This window comes from Pholis gunnellus (genome assembly GCF_910591455.1).
Source record: "Pholis gunnellus genome assembly, chromosome: 16".
Classification (NCBI taxonomy): domain Eukaryota; kingdom Metazoa; phylum Chordata; class Actinopteri; order Perciformes; family Pholidae; genus Pholis; species Pholis gunnellus.
In genome coordinates this window covers 6,988,845-7,010,332 of record NC_136543.1, presented here as the reverse complement: position 1 = coordinate 7,010,332, position 21,488 = coordinate 6,988,845, and the positions used below count along the sequence as shown (strand labels likewise).

General features: G+C 47.7%; 1 protein-coding gene across 3 annotated transcripts in view; it reads left to right on the top strand.

Annotated features, from left to right (window-relative positions):
* The window catches only part of LOC306708118 (RNA-binding motif, single-stranded-interacting protein 3), a gene marked incomplete at its 3' end in the record, with an annotated part of 180,058 nt that overhangs the window by 123,584 nt on the left and 34,986 nt on the right, over nucleotides 1-21,488 (top strand). For all 3 annotated transcript variants that reach the window (XM_079175841.1, XM_079175839.1, XM_079175840.1), the window contains exon 7: nucleotides 17,948-18,054. In XM_079175841.1, coding sequence (XP_079031967.1) covers nucleotides 17,948-18,054 — 107 coding nt within the window. The remainder of the gene's footprint in view (nucleotides 1-17,947; nucleotides 18,055-21,488) is intronic.

The following is a 21,488-nucleotide window of genomic DNA, read 5'->3' as shown; positions in this document are numbered from 1 at the left end:
TTCCTTTTCCCATCCGTTGTGCTGCCATATTGGCAGCAGACCTGAGAGTGGGCTCCAATATTGTCCAATAGATGCTGGATAAATAATGGAAACCACATCAGGAAGCAGCCACAGTGGCCCTGGGACATGGAACCAAACGGAAACATGCAATATGTACAAGCCTTCCTGCTTCTTTTTTTACAATACTCTAGCATTTCTCCCTCCTAACTCTATCTGTTTTCACAATTTATTTTCAAACCACAGCCTCTGTCTCTTCTCACTCACACGCTGTGTTTCAGTTAAAAAAGAACTCTATTCTAATACATAGAACGTCTTTTAAGGCCCACAGTAAAAGCCATATGCTTCATGGAGACTTGTGGGAAGCATCAGTGCTTCATGAAGTCCTTATGAATTTCTAAATTGACTTCCCCTATCTGTGAGAGATCCGGAGGACGCCCAGGCTTTTTAAAACTGTCAGGCTTCTGCCAAACAAAGTTCACAGGGGTTACTATTCAGCCCCACCCCTTTTAAACAAAACAGCACAGACCAGAAGATAGTGCTGGCCCGCCGACACATCCCGTCATTATTTGCCGAACATTAGGGTCCTGTGCCACCGAGGGCGGGGGGGGGGGGGGGAGCTGTTGCAGAAAAAGATTCCCTCCCTGTTGGCGTCCTCACTAAGGCAACGGCGCCGAGACAGCAGAGACAGCCCGCGGTATTAAAACGTCCCTCGCTGAATTAAGGCGAGTCCCAATTCACTCGGTAAGTCACAAAAAGCCCTTCTGAAGCTGTCAGTCATACTCGAGTAATCCATGTTAATTTCTGCAATCCCTCCCACATTCCCCTGGCTAATAACTGGCCTGTCAGCAGGGCCCATTTCTCTCCCCTATGGCGCGTAGATTTAGCCAAGTAGGTTGGTGGCTCGGCTGTCAGCTCGTCTCAGACACGGCTGCCTCCGCAAGCGTGCCAAGGCACATTGTTCCCATGATGCATCCGTGTGCCGTGCGTGGGTGCTGATCTGTGAATTGTTTACATCTACTGTTTTGCCTTCCTCTTTTTTTTTTTTTTTGACAGAAACAAAAAGGTCAGATCCGTTATGTATTGATGATTCACTTACCGCCGCTGTCACCCCGGTGTGAACCATTCATTCATTTCTGTCTCTGTTTGTGATACACAATGACAATCGGACAGCTTTTCGATATGCAGTGCTAGGGATAATAATTAGCCACCCGTCCTCCCTCTCAAATGCGCTCCTCAGGATATTGCATCGTAATGAAATCTGTCGTCTTGGCGTGAACCCCCCCCACCCTCTACCGCTGACTTCACCCGCCTCCCATTACAGGCCGCACACACAGGAAGTTATTATTGGCATCCCCAGTAAATCAGACAGCTTCCTGGAAAAAGGATCAATTTCCCCCGATGCACTTTCTCATTATAACCTTATCTCGCCCACAGACAATAATCTGGATTTGTCACGCTTTGTTTGTTTTGCCGCTGAACTGTATCAATCACGAGCGGAGCCGGTGGTTATAGCGCAGAGAGGAGGAGACGGGGAAGAGGAAGCCACGGTGTGAGTGGATCCGTCACTGAAATATAAAGCGTTCACCTGCTGCAGTCCCCTTCCACAGAAAATAATATAAGCCCTTTGATTGGCTTCAAAGTTTGTTTAGGCAGAGGAGAGGAGCCCCGGCTCCTGGAGGGGTTTAGGCAGGAACAATTGACTTTGCTCTCCACTCAACCACATCTAATGTGGAGCGAGACCGAATGTAGGCGAGACACCACGAGGAAAAGACACATAACGAGGGAGGGTAAAAGGGAGGAATATAGCGGGAGGGCGATGGGAAGAAACAGATTAGGAGCTGAGGAAATGTGACAGGAATAAGAGGGGGAGATAAAAGAGAACAGATGGAAAAGGGCAGAGGGGGGGAAGAAAGTGATGGGTGGCGCAGGGAAGCAGAGGAGTGAAAGTTGGAACAGCCCGTGCTTTTGGAAGGTTAAATTTAAGTAAAGTTTAGGCTGCTGCATCTGCAGAGATGAAAGGATGACATTGGCCGCGTGCGACCGCTTCCTCAGCTTGACCCCCGTGACCCCCGGCCCAGCTGTCCACCGCGTTGATCCCTCTTTCTATCTTTCTCCCTCCTCACCCTGCTCCCATCTCTCCTGGCACTTTTTGTTGTCCTTGCTTTAGTGCTCTCTCTCTCTCTCTCTCTCTCTCTCATCCGTCCCTCCCTTGCTTATCTTTCCCTGCCGCCGCTGTCTTTCATCGCTCACTCTCCCCTCCCTTTCCTCTCCGCTCGCCATCCTGCGCGTCGGCATCGCCGCGCGTTCCCGTTCTCCCCCTCCCTGATGCTCATCTATGTAACTGGATTCAGCTGAGTGCACACAATATTAGTGCGAGCAAAATGAGCACCTGAGGCCGCTTATATTTATGAAGAACATTCTTCCTCTCCTCTCTTTTGTTTGATACGCGTTCAGCCGTGTCATTGATGTGTTCTTATTTCTTCTGTGCCGTGGACAGCAGACAGCTACGACACAGCTTTTTTTATTTTCCCGTGGAAGTGGAGCGGCGACATGGTTGGCTTAGAGATCCTATTGAATGCTCTTGAATGTAATATGTGCATACATTTATAGTGCTAGCTACATGGCTTTTTGTTGGGTCACAGTTACAGTTTATACAAATATTCACCATCCCCACCCATTAATAATCTTAATGACTTTGGTGATCCCGACTTTTTCTATGGGTTTGGCCATTGAATGGAAGGTCACGATTTCTTTTTTTTTTTACAAACATTTATGATCCAAACATTTCCTCCAGCGCCGAAGATCAGCTCATCTGGTGCTGACTGGCAAATGTCAGCATGTTGATCGATGAGTTTGACGGCTAATCGCAGCATTCTTCTGCCGTATTTCAGTGCTGCAGTCAAGACCCCCTAAAACAGAGACCGAGTCACGAACAAGACCCGAGTGTGTCGAGACAAGAACAAGACCAGTGCGAGTCCCACACTGTGTGGTGTGTTCACACATAAATCAGACATTGCACAAGCAATGTAGGGATGTCCTGCCAATTGTGCTCTTGAAATAAAATCCACAGTCCTCGGACCGTGACAAGATCAAATGAAAATCCCTGACTTCTTCAAAAAAAGTGGTCTGGACCAAGACCAATCTGGAGTACCACAACACTGCTGTTTTATTGAGCAAAGTCGTAGATTGTTTTATTTAACGTCTGAAACACAGCTGTGGAGCAATTGTTGGTTGAATGTCTTGCACAGTAGTGGTTTAGGACTTTTGGGAGCTTTTCTCGTACCTTTCTTTCCAGTGAATTATATCCTGGCGAGCTCAGGAGCTCACTCTGCCAACTTTACAGTCATAAGCAAAAAAAAAACCTTTTTATACTTCTCCCCAGAGCTAACCGGGCTCTCCACCACTCCCAAGGAATGAAGTCCTGAGATGCACACATTATCCTCACAGGTCCCTAGATCCCGGGTTTTTAACCATCAGTCATCTTAATCTAATGCAGGACCTGAGGCGATGCATTTCCGTAATATTCAGCCTCTCAGCAGATACAGTATAGGTCACTGAGCTCATAGCCTTTTGGCCGGCAGAATGAAGATTAAGTTTGCTGAGGAGGATAATCATGCTCCAAGGGCTCTGTGGTATGCAAGCAATTCAGAAGGCTTGCTCTCTGTGGCTCACTCCTCTCTATCTCCTGCACCTTTCATCAGTTACAGTATTGCAAAAGAAAAGAAGAAAGATCATTTACAGCTTTCTGTTTTCCACCGTAGCACGTTTTAAGGTATACATGTGAAAGTGAGGAGAACTAGTGAGGTTCTGCCAGGTCATGCGACGGACCGGAATTGACCTCGAGAATATAATTGTATCCTCTTGCTTGCGTCAGGGAAGCAGGCATCAGTTACACCCGACCACGTCACTGTCAGCGTCCCCGGGACACAGAGGGCAGTGAGATAAATCTAGCTGCCGCCCCCGAAATAGAGCGCGGGCCTCCATTAGAACAGGACGCGGGCTGTGTGGGAACAAGCAGAGGTCACTGTGGTCAGCAGAGTTATTTCTGTAGCGCCACCGGACCTCCAGGAGTCGACGCCCATTCATTCATCCGACCGCCTGCCAGCGGGGGTAGGGGACACACACAGAGACGCACAACAACAAAAAAATGTGCACACACACCTACGCGCTCTGCCAATGGACGATCAGTCGGTGTGATGAATCTCACCGGCGTCATGGTTGCCAATTTTTCCTCTTTTTTTTTCTGCTTTTTTTTTGTCACCTAGAGCTATTTATGTTTTTGTATATGAGCGTGTTTGTATGAGAGCTGCCTGCTGGTGTTTGAGCTGAAGGACGATGGAAACACACCTGGGTTCGGGAGTGACCTCATGTCTCAGACACACTGTCTCTCTGTCTGTCTCCGTTCCCTCACCGTGGTTATTGGATCACGCCTGTGGGTTGTTTTTTTTTTCTTTTAGTTTTCTTCTGCTGCTTTTGCTCAACTTATGTAGATGATTTACAGTCGCTCGCAGACATGGATGCACTCTTTCTGCAGTTGCACGAAAACACAGACGACGCAGAAAAAGGAAAGCACTCCGACACACCAACAGAATGATTTCTTAGTCTCTGTTTCCTACCTTTTGTTCTTTGAGCCTCTCTCGCTCCTTCCCGTCATACACACACACACACACACACACACACACACACACATCAATAGTCCATTAGGAGTGTGTTGCTTTCATTACCTCCAGCTTGGCCCTGAGACAGCCTTCAGAGTGGAGTACAGCAGAGCAGAGCTGGCCAGGATTGCAGTATATATAGCGAGAAGTCTGGTAATTGCCAGCTCTCTGTTCGCTCTATCCTGCGCGTCAGGTGGAAAGTATGAATCGGTTGGTATCTGGGGACCACCCCCGGTGCGCTGCGCCGCATCTCGCTACAACTGTCTGTCCCCCCACAGGGCACAAGTAATAGGGGGAAAACAGAGTGCTTAAAGGCCTCAGAGAGTCCAACAACTGCCACTCTAACAATACATACCGCCGTGGGAATGAAATTTAAAAAAAAACAAAAAACAGGCAGCCCACACTTGCAGCTGAGAGGCACCTAAAGATATACCCCGTCTAGAAATCTCACTTTTCACGCCTTGCTTGCTACACAGTGGTGAGTTGCTGTTACCGTAGTGCAGCTTCTCTGTCGAGGTGGAATATTTTTTGTTTGTTTTTGTTTCACCTGCCAGAAGGCAGAAGGATGGTCGAGGAACAGAACATTGGAGGGGCCCGGAAACATTTGAAAATACTGCCAAAATTTGAGTAAAAGCCGACTCTCAAATATGCTGTTGAATATAGCATCCCTATATGAAGAAGAAGAACCCCTTCACAAAGAAACTCTGCTTCCTACAAGGTGAAGAATATCAAACATTGAACTGTCATTTGCAGTCGTTGCTTGTACTGTAACTGTAGAATACCAGTATCAGTCGTATTCTTGTTGTCCTTGAATGTCTCTTTGAGGTAATTTAAGATACAGAAATGGCGAGCACGGTTCCAGTTTTATTGCATTGTTACAAGGTTATTTATTTGTGTAACAGCCGGAAAGAATCTATACTGTTGGCGTCCATTATTCCTGGGTTGAGTGTGTAAATTTGTCACAGATGTCCGCCTGGACTCAAGGAAGAAGAATAGATTGTGGTGGTCAAAGGTCACTGCAACCTCATCAAACACGTTTCGGGCCAATAATTCCGATGCTAATCATGACAATTTCACACATGTCTAATTGGATAAAGTGCCGTCATTTTCAACGGACAGGAATGTAAACTGCAACTTGACTGGTTGGTTATTGTAGTCTAATGCTGGCTCTCTCACCAATTCACCCTTTAATGTTAACTAAATGTTTTAAAGGGGGAACCGCTCTCATGCAACCACCTTGCATAAATAGAAACTGAATAAACAAATGAATGAATAGATCATTAGTGTTGGCAAAGGCAACGTGGCGATAATGTGATTTACAAAAAAAATGCAGAAAAGAATTAAGTCGATTTTTGAAGGTACGAAACCTTCAGCAGTCAATTACACATAAAGGATTTGTGGTTAACAGGCAAAAACCCACAAAAGACTATTTTCCACATGTGGTTGAACAATGTAGTTGTGCTCTATTATTTTATTATATTCCACTCAAATCATTCATCAAAGAAATGGTATTATACTGCAAAAAGGCCTCGTAGCTCCCAGGCGAAATACACAAAGATGATTTATTTTTCTGACATCCTTGTTAATCATACCTGCAGTATGTGCCATATAGAAGCATATACTAGTGCTTTTTTTTTTTTTTTTTTTTAAATGTGTGGCCTTCACCAGCATTTATAGACGTGGCGCCTTAATGGCCTTTTTGTGCAGCACTCTGCCAGATAGCAGTGATGTAGTTATGATAATACCACCACTAAGTTTTCCCGTTCACCAGTCCCTGTCTGGATCCTCTTACACATAGACACACACAGATTCATGAATTACCTTGAGCTAGTCATATCTCCCTTTTAGCCCCCGAGACGTAATCTCGCCGCAGATGCATCCAGATCAATTTTTCAGCATGTCTCATTTGCGGCGCGCGAGCAGCGGGCATCGGCACAGCGAGGGGTGAGCGTGGGGGATGGATGCAGCCGGGTGTGTATCCAATTTCAGGCTGCAAAGCGAATGGCCTTGGAGATCAAGGATTATACAGCAGATTTCTAAGTCGGGCTGATATTGATTCGCTGTGCCCCTGGTGAACTCGCCGTTGTACCTTCTCCATGTAAGCTTTTAAATGTGGCTGCCTTAATGGCCCCCCCTCGTCAGTATCGCCGCCCCGATCTATAAGGCCACAACAACTGACCCGTATAAATATGGCCTTTTGTTTTTCTAGATGTCACCAGTGATTCAAGGGGAAATCATGTGTGCACGGTTCATTTTGTTTGGCTACGGTATTATTTTTAGTTACAGGGTGTTAGCTGGTGCTGTTGGAGGTATTTAGATATGAGAATTAGCTTCCAATGACACTCCCAAAGTGGAAAAATACCGTAAGCACTTTTAATGGCAGTGTTTCATTGTAATGCACATTCTGGCAGACAAAGCAAGATCCCACCTGCTGTGCCATACATTCGACAATACATCTCTTAGTTAGGTTTGTGACAGTCTTCTTTCTTTTTGTGTGTTGTTGTTGTTGGACCACCCAGATGCAGAATGCTTTTCCGTAGAAACTTTACGTTTGAAATTCCGATCCTTCTCAGTGCTGTGCAGCAGAGGCATTAATCACGGGCGTTTTCCTCTCTTCTGATGCGTTTTGAAGCGCCGTCCCATACTGAGCCGCACCCTTGGCGCCCCTCTGTGACTTCACGGTCTCCATCTCCTTTGCCAGTCTGAGGCACGGAATTAAAAGTTTGTTGTCCTGCCATTTAGCCATCTGTTCTGCAACTTCCTCTTGTCTCCGCTGGTTTCCTTTCTCTCCATCACACTCCATTCACACCCTTCCCCTCTCTCTCTCTCTCTCTTTTTTTCTTTTTTTTCCCCACTCGCGCACGCATTGTAAACCAGTAAACACTGTACAGCCACGTATTTGAAGTTTGGTAATTGCTTTTTGGAAAAGCCGAGAAAAGGAAAAGATTGCTGCAAAGTGTAATTATTCAACAGTGCCCCCCCCCCCCTCAAAATAGGAGAAAGAAAGACGGGCAAAAGGGGGTTGAGATGGGTGTCGGGATCTGGTTAACTCGTCAAACAGGCCCATTATGGGGTAAAATCAACAGCGGGGATTGTTAGATGTGTGCTCGCGAGGGGAGAGCGTGTACCAAATCCCCTCAGTTCACACAGCCATCACAAACAAGAGTGGATTAGCCGGCAGCCCCCCTGCTGGGACAGTGAATGGATGGGAATGGGGGAGATGACGGAGGCCGCTCCCTCCCCGGCATTATCTAAATAACAGGCCGGGGAATTCAATAAGCACCGGCCTCATCAGACCTCATCAGCTCCCCCAATTAAGCTGCACATCGTGGCGGCCGTCGGTGACAGATGAGGGCCCGCGTGGCGGTGTGCTCGCCTCTGCAGCAGTGCTGCGCTGCCTCGCATTCCTGACATTGTTAAAGTGAAAGCATTGGTGGGTGTGTGTGGGGGGGGGGGGGTCTTTTGGAGTGGAATCAATAAGTGCTGATGAATATCATCAGTGTAACAACAGTGTTTGTACTGAAATACGGTCCTGGCCGACCCACTCTGGCTGTACTGCTGTCCTTTATGCATTGCATCCCCCCCCTTTCCCCCCGATTGCCGGCCTCAACTTCCAAGTAAGCGGGAGTTACCTTCACCGCGCCGGTGCCCGTGAACCCTGGTGATATCGACGTTGTGTCAATATCCCTCCCCCTCCCACATTACCTCCCTGTGCTTCCCCCGGGGGGGGGGGGGGGGGGCAGGACATGTGGAGAAAAAAACACGGCTATCCCACATCGATTGGGGCCCATTAACGCCGACTGGGAAAAACAAAGCCTTTTCATCACTTCTGAGATGTTTAGGCAAGGACTTACCCAAAGTTGTTCTCCACGTGTCGACCTCTCTCTCTGGTTATCGCTCTCTCAGGGGGATGAAGGCGCACGGCTACTGATGCTAGAATAATAATAATAATGCTGAGGAGTTTGCCAAGTGTGTCATTTTTCCCCCAAAGGAATGTGCTATTAAGACGGCCTTCACACTTTTATTTTTATGGGGGTGTTTGTGTGGTTTTCAAAGTTTCTTTCAAAGAAAAGAACTGTAAGGGACACAGGAAGGAAGTGCGGTCAGGTTTTGGTCAGAGGTTGGGTTTAAAGCTCTAATTATGTTTGAACTGATTATTTTTGGTTGACCGGTTCTGAACTAAATCTGTAGGAGGTAGAGACAACGCTCTAATAGCGATGACTCACGACAGAATCACGAGACATTATACACGGCGGACACGTAATGTTGCTGCGCAAGTCAATTGCAAAGGATTACCTGCAGCTTTAGAATCTAAAGCAATTTATACATTTCAGGAGATCAGCCAGGAAATATAACAATTTCCTTTGAAAGCTGTTGATATATTCAGTGTGCACCATAAGAAAAGATGCCACTTCTGTTGTCAGCAACTTTTTTTGGGGGGGGAAAGATTACTGTCAACGCTGCTGGAGAACAAAGAGAATACCTAAGAAATTAATGAGTTATGAGCTCCGGGAATGTCTGCAGCACTGTTTGAAGTTCATAAGTACAGGGGTCTGTCAGACGAAGGAGCAGATGAGTGGGTTAGCCATCTTACTTTGAACCTAACTATGGCTTTTGAGTCCTTTATGAAGATGGCTACACGGCTAATCTGAAATTACCCAGCCAGTTCATGACGCATCTGTGCCTGCTCATGTTGTAGGAGGACTATAGACATTATGTTTAATATTCCACAGGCATTTTGGTCACGTCTCATTCAGAAAAGACAAATGGCGTCGCGCTGAAACTTGGCTAACACACGGACAGTACTGTTATGTGTTTGCACCTGTTTGTACGCTTCATATCAGTATTTCTACACATGTGTATCAACGTTGTGGTGTTTTAACCGCTCACCGCGATTCAGATTTTCAAACACATTCTCAATTATGATTTGGTTTCAGCCGCAACAATACCTGGTTAACAGAAGATCATGTTTTGGGTTAAAATAAGTACATTTCCACTGACAACATAGCATCTGTTAGTTCAGGAGCAGTAATGAGATTACTAAAATCTGTTGACGGTTACACTGGTAACACATCATTTTCCAACAATGACACTTTGGGTTATAGCAGCAAGAACCCCCATAAAGCAACGCTAGTGTCTTAAAAATAGCTAAAGACTCTGAGAAAACAAGGCAAAAGAGACGGAGGATGTCGAGTAACAGATTTGACTTTTATGGGGCAGAATGGCAGAAACATAGTGCAGCCCTTCCTGTGCTGTCTTTGGTTGTGAGTGTGTGAGGATATAGTGTGTCTATGTGTGTGTGTGTGTGTGTGTGTGTGTGTGCACGCAGGGCTGCTCTTTTGACAGCGAAAGAGCAAAGGGAGCTGCACCTGCAGCTTCTATCAACCAGTGGAAAGCTCCTTTCAGCGCGGCTTTAATTACAGTCTCTGCAGCTCCGCTCGGCTCAGACAGGCTGGTCTCCACGCAGCCAACCAAATCCTCTCACGCAAAGCTGCCTTCCTCCGCCACAGAGTCACCTGATCCCTAATCAGCCACGGTGCCACTCTTCATCGATCCCCAATCAGTTACAGTAAAGGGGAGGCCCCCCCCCCTCTCCTCGCATCACCCCCCCTTTGCCCCTTCTCCCCTTATTAGTCCGGTGCCCCGCTTTCATTGATCATAAATCAACGTCACTGGCAGCATTGATCGTCAATCACCCACCAGTGACATTATCGATCTGGCTGGTCCCTCGGCTATCGGCCTGCCCTCCGCCCTCGGCCCACATCGCAGCCGTGGCCGCGGTGCATTGATCCCCCTCAGATACAGTATCGAGGGCTCTATATTGATAATTCATTTATTGTGCTGTAATTTCATTTTCTTTCCTGTCCATACCGTTGTTACTGGAAGCCCCTCCGGTGGAAACCTAGTTAACAAACTCACCATGCTCCTCTTAACTGATGTGGCTTTCTTGTGCTTGCGGCTCGAAGCATATTTTCCGCCTCTGTTCAAACGTCATTATCAATTTGCCGCCGACGGTAGCCCAAAGGTTACACAACCCTACTTATAACCGAAACAAATCGTGCGTTAGAATCCCGGCACCATCTGGGAAATTGTATGAGAGGCGAGGTATCGCTCAGCAACGCACCCTAACATCCAGAGTCTCACGCTGGCCAACAACAGAGGGCTGCTTGTGATGCACTCTGAGTGTGAACTTGTGTAACTCTATGAATGTAAAGCAGCGCGGTGCTGGAGAACAACCATCAGCAAACTCTGTTCTTGATAAATAAACCTAAATTATTTTTTGCTGCAGCATAATGTCGAAGCTGTGTAAAGCTGAGTAAGAGTGTAAATAATGAAACCTTGGCGGTAATAATACGAAACCCACGCTCATAGAACATAAGACTTCACCGCGTCTTCTGAGGTGTGCTCGGAGAGCGCAAAACCGATTTAAGTGTCGTATATAGCGAGGAATATTTGCCGTAGGGTCTGGTGGACGGGCAGTTCTGTTGAATTACAAAGCCCCCATCTGTATGATTCATCTCTATAGATGGGAGGTTTCACGGGTCACTGGAGGCGTTGGCAGTGTTATAATACTCTCGCTAACAGGGACAGAGATGGCTGCGCTGTCTGCCCACACAGGCAGCGACACAGACAGTGGAAGCAGGCGTCAACCCCCACAGGCAAAGCACGCCAGCAGCTGCTCTTTAGTCCGTCTGCCACAGCCAAAAACGGTTTGCCATGGAAAGAGAGCTCCACGGCCCGACCACGGCCAGTTGTATGCCGTAAGGCCAAAGAGAACCAAGTGTTTCTTGTTATTGTCTGAGGGAAATCTCGTCACTTTTAGAAGTCTTTGCTTTTGTTCATCTCATTGGAGAGTTGGTTATTGCAACATGTTTGTACGCTTCAGTTACTTTTGTATTGATAATGTAATGGCAGCGCAAGTCATCAGTATGAATTTGGATGAGATTTCTTTTTCTGCTTCCGCGCCGGTGACAGCCGCGGCCGGAGGCATTGTGTTGTCGGGTCGTCCGACACACCGACCGACGCACACAATCCATCCTCGTGATATCTCAGGAACGCCTGGAGGGAATGTCTTCAATTATGGAACAATGTCCAAGGATGAACTGATTCGAAATTTGGAGGTCAAGTGTCACGGTCACAGTGAACTCGTGTCCGCCCCGTTCTCGTGAACGCGATAACTCAAGAACACCTTGAGGAAATGCCTTTGGCACAAACATCCATTTGGCCTTGAAGATGAATTTCATGACAAGTTCACACAAATGTCGACTAGGATAAAATGATGAAGTGATCTTGGACAGACATGGATGTTAACTGCAACCATGTCATAGAAAGGGGGTCTCTGCCCATAGTTAGGAGTAACACAAATCAAATGTGCAGACCAGGGATGAAGACGCAATGAAGACCTTTTAGAACGAGTCTCCGAAGCAGACAGCCAGTCTCGCGACCGGGCCTGTGACGTTGCTGACGTCACGTCGGCGGTTGCACATCGCACTTGTTTTCTTCGCCGGGATCTTATTTCAAATCCACTCCGCAAATAGTGTTTTCAATCTCATACTATACTCTTACAAATCTGAAGCGACCACAGTGCGGCTTCTTGTAATTGCCACCCTGGCCAGCTGTGTAAAGCCCGCCGCTGATACTGAGACCTACTGCAGCAGCGAAGACGTTGGCACTGCGGAGCAGCATGTGTGGCTTCAACATTAGAAACATCTGCCACTGGCCACTTTAAAATTGCAGCTGACTGCAGGAACCGGCGACACTAAACTATGCAATTTGGAATCAGTGCGGCGAAGGACTGTCCGTTTGTATGAATGTTATTTCAATAAACGGACGGGGGTTTGTTAAAGCTGGCCAACACACATGCGCTAGCTTGTACTCGCACAGCTCAGGCGTTTTTTTTAGCCATTTGTTTTCTCACCATGGCAACTACAAGCGGAATTAGCCGATTAAGCTCGAAAATAATTTCTCGTTTAACTTGTGCCTCAAGAGCTCGTCTCACAGGAGTTGGCTGGCAGCTGGAAACCCGCCGCCTGTTTGGCGCTGCACTTGCTGCTCACACATTTACTGTGAGGCCAGATTCATCCTGCACTCTTGAGGCGCAACCACTATTTTCATCTGCTAAAATAATTCCAGCTGCACTCGTGCGGAATGGTCTTCACCTTCTCCTGTCCGACCGTTTCACAAAGATGTCTGCGTATTCCGGGACTAGCTAACAGCCATGTTTGCGTGTTTTGCATTCCCACCGCCATCAAATGGGCTCAGTCGAACGTAGTTAGTCTACCGCATTTTAGACGGACTGTTTGCCAGACACACATGGAGCTCATCTCATCCATCAGCTTTATTTGTTTGAATCTGGTCTTGGATCAGAGTCTGCTCAGCGGCGCATGAAGAGATAGATGGATTGATAGATAGATGGATTGATAGATAGATAGATGGATTGATGGACAGAGAGATAGATAGATAGATAGATAAATAGAAAGAAATGGGGAGAGAGATGGGCCAACAGCACATAACCACGACAGAGAGCGATCGCGGGAGACGGACGGAGAGAGTGAGAGATGGATTAGCATGTCAGAGACTCCCTACATAACATTACTCTTGTTAAGTGCGCAATAGCTCATCGATCAGGCTTCTACCGCCCGCATCCAGGGCTCTTCCCTCCACATCCTTTCCCGTAATCCATAATATCATCTCAGGCTTGTACCGGCTGGCGTGCTGCAGGAGCCCTCTATGGGAAAGGCTGGGCGAAGGCTGATCAATAGCCATAGAGCATGTGTAGCGGATGCAGAGTGAGAAGCGAGGGCATTGTTGACATCCTTCTCCCTATACTTATCTCACTCACTCTTCTATATAGTATATAGATCGTGAGGGGGAAAACTGGACGGCGCTTGTCGACTTTTGCCATCGCCGAGTCCCTCTCTCCTCCGTCTCTCCTCCGTCTCTCCTCCGTCTCTCCTCCGTCTCTCCTCCGTCTCTTTCCGTCACTGTCTCACCATGTCGTTTTTTTGTGCCTCTCTACGACACCGTATCCGCCTTTCCATCTATCTCCCTCTCCCTCTTTGTCTCGCTCTCCTCTCAGCGCCCTCTCCATTTATCGGGCCGTGTCATTGAGCCGCGTGTGCCGTCCCTGTCAGCGAAACGGCTGGCGGACCGTCTTCATTTCCGCGCTGAAGGATGCGAGGCCAGCGTGGCAGTTGTGAGAGCTATCGACTGGGATCCGTCAAAGCCCCCCCCCCCCCCCCCCCCCCCCCCCCCGTAGGGCGGTAGCTGCTGCCGCCTGCCTTCCCGGCCTTGGCGGCCATTCTGAGCTCGCTCGTTTGACTACATATATACATGCCGCTGTATTTTTGGTCCATGTGCACCTGTAATATGTTTTTCATATCATGGCTACTTCATATTTATCTATTTCTAGAACGCTGTCCCTTGTGCCGCCTTCCTCCTCGTGTCTCTGCCTCTCTCTCCCTCCCACTCTTGTTTTTTTTTTTCTCTCCCTTTCCCATAAGACACAGCCTCCTCAGTCTGGGCAGACAGGTCAAGCTGGCTGATGGGAATCAGACAGTTGTTGATCCAATTAGAGATCCCCCCGAGCAGCGTCAGAGTGCCGCAGAGTTCCAGTAAAATACTGTCCTCTTTCTTCCTTTTCTCGACTCCCTCCAAACACGTCCTTGCAGTGAAACACAGCGAGCCACCCGGATGACTTTTCAGAGACGCTGAGCTCAGGAAACTTCAAGCCAGGAAACCTGTTGGAACCTTTAAACCAAAGTTGTCATTGAGAAGTGGAAAGCTTCCTTTCTCTGAAGCCCTTTCAGGCTGACAGATTTTGGTACAAGTGGCCGAACAGCTGCCTCTGTTCGACCCTCTTCAGGGCTTTGCACAGACCGAGAGCAAAGAAAGGCCAGCACAGTTTGCCCTGTGAGCCCTCGTGAGAAGCCTCTTTTGTAACCGTCTCGATGGTGAAAAAGCTGGCTGCTTCACTGAAACCCTTTTACCCTGCTCCTTCTGCAGCTCGGGGGGGGCATTCCGGCATTGATTTCACCATTCAGGCCAAACAGATGTGCAATCCGATTCCGAGCAGCGGAATGATTGCACAACATGCAGACACTGATGCGTTTTAGTGCAACGTGCTGGTTTGCATTCACGGATGAAGATGTTATTCAGCCGGCCTGGCGCACACCTGCAGACACCACGAAGAAAAGGAACGGTGAGATCTGGTGAGATCTGGTGGTCTCGCTGCGCTGCCTGTTATTCTGCAGACAAAGGGCTGACTTCCCCCAGATGCCGTAACAGCAACGATTACTTATGCAACGCTGCACTCAAAAGTGAAACAAGCCTCAATTTAAAAGGCTATTGTAATTGCACTGTGTCTTACAGAAGTACATCTGCATGCACTCGTTGGTTCATTTTACTGCGTGCTTGTGTGTCTACTGATGGGCAGAAAGCCACTGAAGCCACTCTTCAGAGCCAAACGCGCAGTCTGGAGTGTGGTTGAGCCGAGGCCGTGATCACGTGAGGCATCTTCCTCTCGCTGAGCCGTCGAGCACTTTGTGTGCGTGTTGAGTTTTCATCTGGCACACATGCATGTGCGTACTGCATGCCTGCGGTCGCCCCTCGTTAGCGTGTTTACCAGTTTCTACAGCAACACACATAAAATATGATGAGGTGTTCCCGAAGAGCACCTTGTTAGCGCAGTTGTTGACCTCTGACCAAAAGCTCTTTATGTGTTTTTCCCACGATTTTGCACCATTAAAGGGCAGCAAATTGGTTCGTAAGGCAACTTTTTGGGGTGTTTTTTTTTAAGCGGCCTCATACGACACATACTGCAGCCAGTGTGAAATGTGTTGTACTTGGAGCCCGTTTCCCAAAGACGCAGCATCAGCATGCTAGTAAGAACAGCCAGTGGCCTAGTTTATTCTGGGCTGTGCCACTGGTGACGCTGTATGGCGAGAGGTCTAAGAAAGGTTTTTAAGGCTGGCAGCAGTTAGCATGTGTCAGTGGGTATTTCTGCGTGTTTTTACAGGGTCGTACCAGAGCGGTTTTAAGGGTGTGTGCGTGTGTGTGTGTGTGTGTGTGTGTGTGTCGGGGCTACGGAGGGGTGAGTGTGATCACAGGGCGGGCTGGGCGGTATGAGGCTGTTGATCTTGGATCTTTGTCTTAAACAAATTGGCCAGCTCGCTGTGGGAACTGGGGGATGCAGTCACGGGGGTAACGTCAGCGTGCTCCGTGTCTGATTCGGCAAATCTCTCCGATTGCTAATTATCTCGCAGAGTGCCAGAGGAGAGGTTTGGAAGAGCTTTTGTTGTTTTTCTTCTGCCGCGTCTCTCTCTCACTCTCCTTCCCACGGCAACATTCTCCTGGGCTGACTCTGAAAAGTTTGGTCCCATCGTGGACCCTCGAGCCACATGAACACATTTTAAGTTTCTGTTTGTTTGCGTTTCGTTCGTGCCACGTCCCTCCCAGACAGTGTAATTACAAAATAATTCCCTCAAATGTGGCAGGAAAATGCAAATGAATCGACAAATTATCATGTTAGCTCATCAACGCCCTAATTATTTATTTCAACTGGAACACTCGCTCGTCACAAGTTCACTCCAGCTCGTTTTACTGCCGTCACTCGCGACCTTGTCGATCCCGACATCACGTCTGTCTCCCCCGTCTTGTGCGTGCTGCAATATCATCAAGGCCCAAGCGCCTCCAAACATCTGGGGGCGGGGATTAAACCATCAACAATTCTCCCGGTGGGTGTCATCTCCGGCACGGCGCGATGAGAGGTCCCGTTGCTCACCTCTGCCGCAGACGGTTTTGCCCGTGTCGTCACGGAGCGGCCGTGTCGCGAGCTGCCAGGCCCGTAATGCGAACGCGATGACAGGAGGGCCGTCGGGTCCCTTCCTAAGCCACCAGGTGCAGGGCAGCGGCGGTTCAGCTGTTTGGACAAGCTGGCTGGCTCGGTGCAGCGCTGTACTGTTGCTGAACTGTGCTGGCCTTCACAGGGAACAGAGCGTTTGATCCCGGTGTAGATTCTCACTCCGTTTCCCTTGTTTCTCCCACGGTCGCTCACCTGTTCCTCGTATCTGTTTCACTCTCCTCCCGTTTTTTTTTCTGACTTGTTTCTCTCGCCCTCTCTGATTCTTTTAGTTGGTCCAACTGTCTCCATTCCCCTCTCTCATCGCTCCGCAGTCTGCCTCCAAAGAGATTCCGATCTCGCTGACGCAGACTGGAAAGGGGGACGGACAATGTTAAGACCCCCAGATCCCCGGCCAAGAGAGCCGACAGTTTCTCATGAGAAAAGCTTTTTTTCCTATCTGCTTTTTTTTTCTTTTTTTCTCCCCCCTTTCACTCTCTTTCATTGAGCCGTTCTTTCATCATTCGCTGCATTTTCTCTCTATACCTGAATCCATTTTTGTCTCTGTCGGTGCTCACCTGCAGCTCTAGTGTGAGAAAGTGCCCTTTGAGAAGTTACATTCATGGCGGCGTAGGTCATCGCAACACTTTCATCAACCTGTTATCAGCAATCATGTGTGTACTGCTACACATGCATACAAAAGGCTGTTGATACAGAGGCGGCTCGGATGAGGTTGCAGTACAGAGAGCTTTTTGTAAATTATTCTTATTAGATTAATTAACAGCTACTTCACGTCATGCTTTCCTGCCGGCACTTGCCAGCTCTGTAGCGACGGCACTTGAGTGACTCCTCTGTTACTTTTGTTCTCACGATTTCGGATGCCCCCAGTGTTTACTCAGAGAACAGCCACATTACTATCTGTGACCGCTCAAACAGCAGAGCCCAGTGAGACGCTTGCACTGATGGTTGTGGAGTGGGAGGGGGAGGGGGGGGGTTATATTTCAATTAAAAGAGAAAATGCCTGTTAAAGTGAAACACAGAGGGATTACGCGTCAGGAACGCCTTCTAGAGAGGAAAAAAAGAAGAAGCTTGGGCTGACAGAGCGGTCCTGCATTACCATCTCAGAGGTATTTTACAAGAGCGATTACTGTGATTATTATTTCAACAATACCCTGCGATGCTCTTTCATGGGCTGCCAGCCCAGGCCGGGGGTAGCGCGGGTAGCCTGCCAACATCGTCAGTCTGGGAATTTTTCTAGGAGCTCCGTAGGAAAGAAGAGGGGAGGGAGGTGGGGGGGGAGGTGGGGGGGAGACAGAGACGCGATGGTAGAAGAGAAATGCGACCCAGTTCAAAAGGGCTTCTGTCTCTCTGATGGGTCACAGTATGCAGTCCTCCTAATATGATTTTGTCCTCCCTCTCTCTCTTTCTCTCTCTCTCTCTCTCTCTGCAGCTCCCACGGAGCCGTTGCTGTGCAAATTTGCCGACGGAGGGCAGAAGAAACGCCAGAGCCAGAGCAAGTACCCTCAGAACGGGAGGCCGTGGCACAGAGAAGGCGAGGTAAGATGAGCACCATGTAAGATCTTACACCAATGCAGGAGCCGTCATCAGGATCACCTGACAAGAATATGATAAATGATCAACTAAATTTGGTGTGTATTTGGTTAATAATCATTCATCAACAAAACTTATGACAAAGTCCATTTCTGTGAGCTTTCGGCCACACCCTAACCCCTGCCTCTCCTCTCTAGCATTGAGACAGGTGTAACAACCCCATTTTTCACAATTTTACATAATTTCCTCCACATTTATTCTTGAACTGATCGACAGGAGACCCAGGTATGGCCAAAAAAATCTCAGTTGGCCAAACTCTTTCCATTCCATCATGACAAGGCGATTACCGACAGGGCATTTACCTCTGAGGTAATGGTGTTTCTAATAACAGGCCCCACCCTGCTCACAAGGCCACTTGAGAAGTTGCCAACATCTGGCTTTATGTAAACCATTACTGCCTGTCGTTTGTATTTACTCTAAGCTATGGAGCCGTTAAAAAAAAAAGAAAAGAAAAGTACCCCAGATATCGATCAAACTGCCCCCGGATGTATAGGCGCTGTCACGTAAATTGCATCTCAAGCCGAACGCCTCGCTGAACACGTATATTCCCGCCATACATCAGAAAGCAGGAATTGGATACAGTGCTATGGTAACATATTCATCGGCAACATGTGGAGGCAAGGTTAAAGTCTCTTCATACTGTAGGCTACCAACCAGCTATACTGGGAAGGACAAACAGAGGAGACGGGTGGAGGAGTGCTTCCGACTGGACTATATGGAATAGAGTAAACACACACACACACACACACACACAGTCAGTGAGGCTGACAGTTGTGCTGAAACTGCAAGGTAGATGAGACCAGGAGCGATGAAATGTTTGTCCTTCAGAAAACACATGCTCTGTTTGTGTGTGTGTGTGTGTGTGTTGTGAAGTGAATGGTGGAGCATTACACTAGCCAAATGCGTGCGTGTGTGTGTCTGTCTGTCCATCACATGTTCAGCTTACGCCTCTAAGCCAGCGAAGCGTGTTTAACCTAAATTGTATTGCTACATCTCCTCGCCGGCCAACACACAGTAACAGGGTCAACTCAGTTGACTGGCGGTAAAGTGAGATGACCGTGGATGTGTGAGTGTGTGTGTGTGTGTATGATGAGAACAAAGGAAAATACCTACATTGTCAAAATGGAGGAAACACTCAACTTGTCCTTTTGTTCATTTATTCTCCGCCCCTTACCTCCCCTACATTAAACACATACTACCTTTTGTAACTTAAAACAGCTGCGTACGGTGTCACACAGATCTGCTACTGCTACTAATTTGCTTTTCTAAATACGTTCTAGAGGAAACATCATTTATCTCGTGATAAACATCCACCGGCGACTGTCAAAAAACCCCAGAGATGGTTGTGCATGAAAATCAATCGACCTGCAGTTTCTGAAATGCTCAAATCAGCCAGTCTGGCACCAACAAACCATGTCTCGCTCAAAGTCACTTCCATCACCTTTCTTCCCCATTCTGATGCTCCGTCTACATGCCTAAATGCATCGATCGATTGCCACGTGACGGGCTGATTCGATATTTGCATTAACGAGCAGCTGTAGCGGGCGGTGAGTTTGCTTTAACTGCTTGTTGATGAGTTTCGATGACTGCATGCTAGCGGAAATATGTCAATTCAGTCAATAAACGTCTACACATTATCCCACCAGTCACAATTGTGACCGAACGTAAAACACACTTTTCCACCTGAAAGCGTATGTTTTTTGGGGGGTTTGAGTCCTGAGACATGGTGTCAGGTTAAGGCAACTATAGCAGGAGTTTAAGAAAAGCTTGTGTTTTGATTTACTATTTAAAAAGTAGATGCATCTTATAAGTTATAAGTCACCGGTGACTTTCCTGATACTCAATCAAGAACACAGTCTCTCTCTAAGGTTAAGTGCTTTGAGTTGCCTCAATATAACCCTGAAGTTCTTAATCACACTTCATCATATTTAAAGGTCAACATTGAAAGTGAACATATTGCAGGGATGTTCAGTGGCAGTGAGCAGTTTGCAGATACTGTACATTCGATACAAATATATTCAAATTATAAGAGCAAAATAACCAATAATCCGTTAATTTATTATGAGTTGAAGTTGAAGCAGATCTGCGGCAAAATCAAACCCGGAGAAAAGAAAACTCACTGCACACTTAACACTGCCTTTCTGTATTGATTCATCATCAGTGTTTTGTGAACAGCGTTTCCCATGTGTACGTGTGTTACACAGCCCAGGTGTGCTCTACTTGATGTCATTACGAGCTCAGGGATTTGCACTGCTGAAGGTCTAGTGACTGAAAGCTTGGCTTGTGTTGGGCCTAGATGTACAGAGCCGTATCTCCAATTCATCTCAACATGAATAAAGGAAACATTATATCTTACATGTGTGTGTCTTATCAGTTGAAAGAACAAGGTTAAGCGTAAGGAGTAATGCTAAGCACGTAGCGCAGACTGTAAACATCCAGGTTAGAGGACTAGACCTCATTTAGACTTGATATTAACATGCAATCTGATATGTTATCAGATTGGCATTTTGTCACACACTAGGCCTTTTTGTACTCACACTTGGTATTAATAAGCATTCTTATAATCGTGGATGCCGATATGCTAATTCGCTAGGCCGAGCTAGCGGACTACTTGTTGTCCTTTGCTGGGGAAGAGGTGGGGGGGGGGGAGAGAGCAAAAAGAAGAACGAGTCGGGTGACCTTTCAACAGATTTCTTCTTTACACTTTGCATTCACACCTTATAGAGATCTGATCGCAATGCAAGTCAGACCTCCTCCAATGATCTGGCTCCTCCGATGCCATTCTGAATGCATTTACACCTATTAGCCATTAGAAAGGCCCTTCTGAGGATAGCATGTAGTGTGTGTGTGCGTGTGTGTGCGTGTTGTGCGTGTGCGTGCATCCTTGTGGTCATTGATCACCAGTGCAGGCAGGGCAGGGGGTAGATGGGAGATAGGCATCACATGTTAGTCCGTTTATCAGAGCTGAGGCCATTCCTCACCTCGCTCCCCCTGGCAGGCAGATGAAGGGGAGATGCAGCCATGCCTCTCTGTCTCTCTCTCTCTCTCTCTCTCTCTCTCTCTCTCTCTACCTTCTTCCTCTCTCTATCTCAGCAGTATATCTCACTCTGCTTTTGCCTCTTTCTCTCACTCTCCTCCTCCTCTTCTTGCTGTTTCTCTCTCTCTCTCTCTCTCTCTCTCTCTGTCACACTCTGTCTCTTCTTCCGCCGCGTTTGAAGTCTTCCCAGATCCCACAGCAACATATGGAGCGAGCGAGAGCGAGTGACTCACTGAGACTAAGAGAAGGAAAGAGAGAGCGAACACATTGCGCGATCAGTCAGGAGTTACAAGGGGTTGAGTGCTGCGGGGCGGGCTGATGGGGAGGATTGAGAAAAGATATA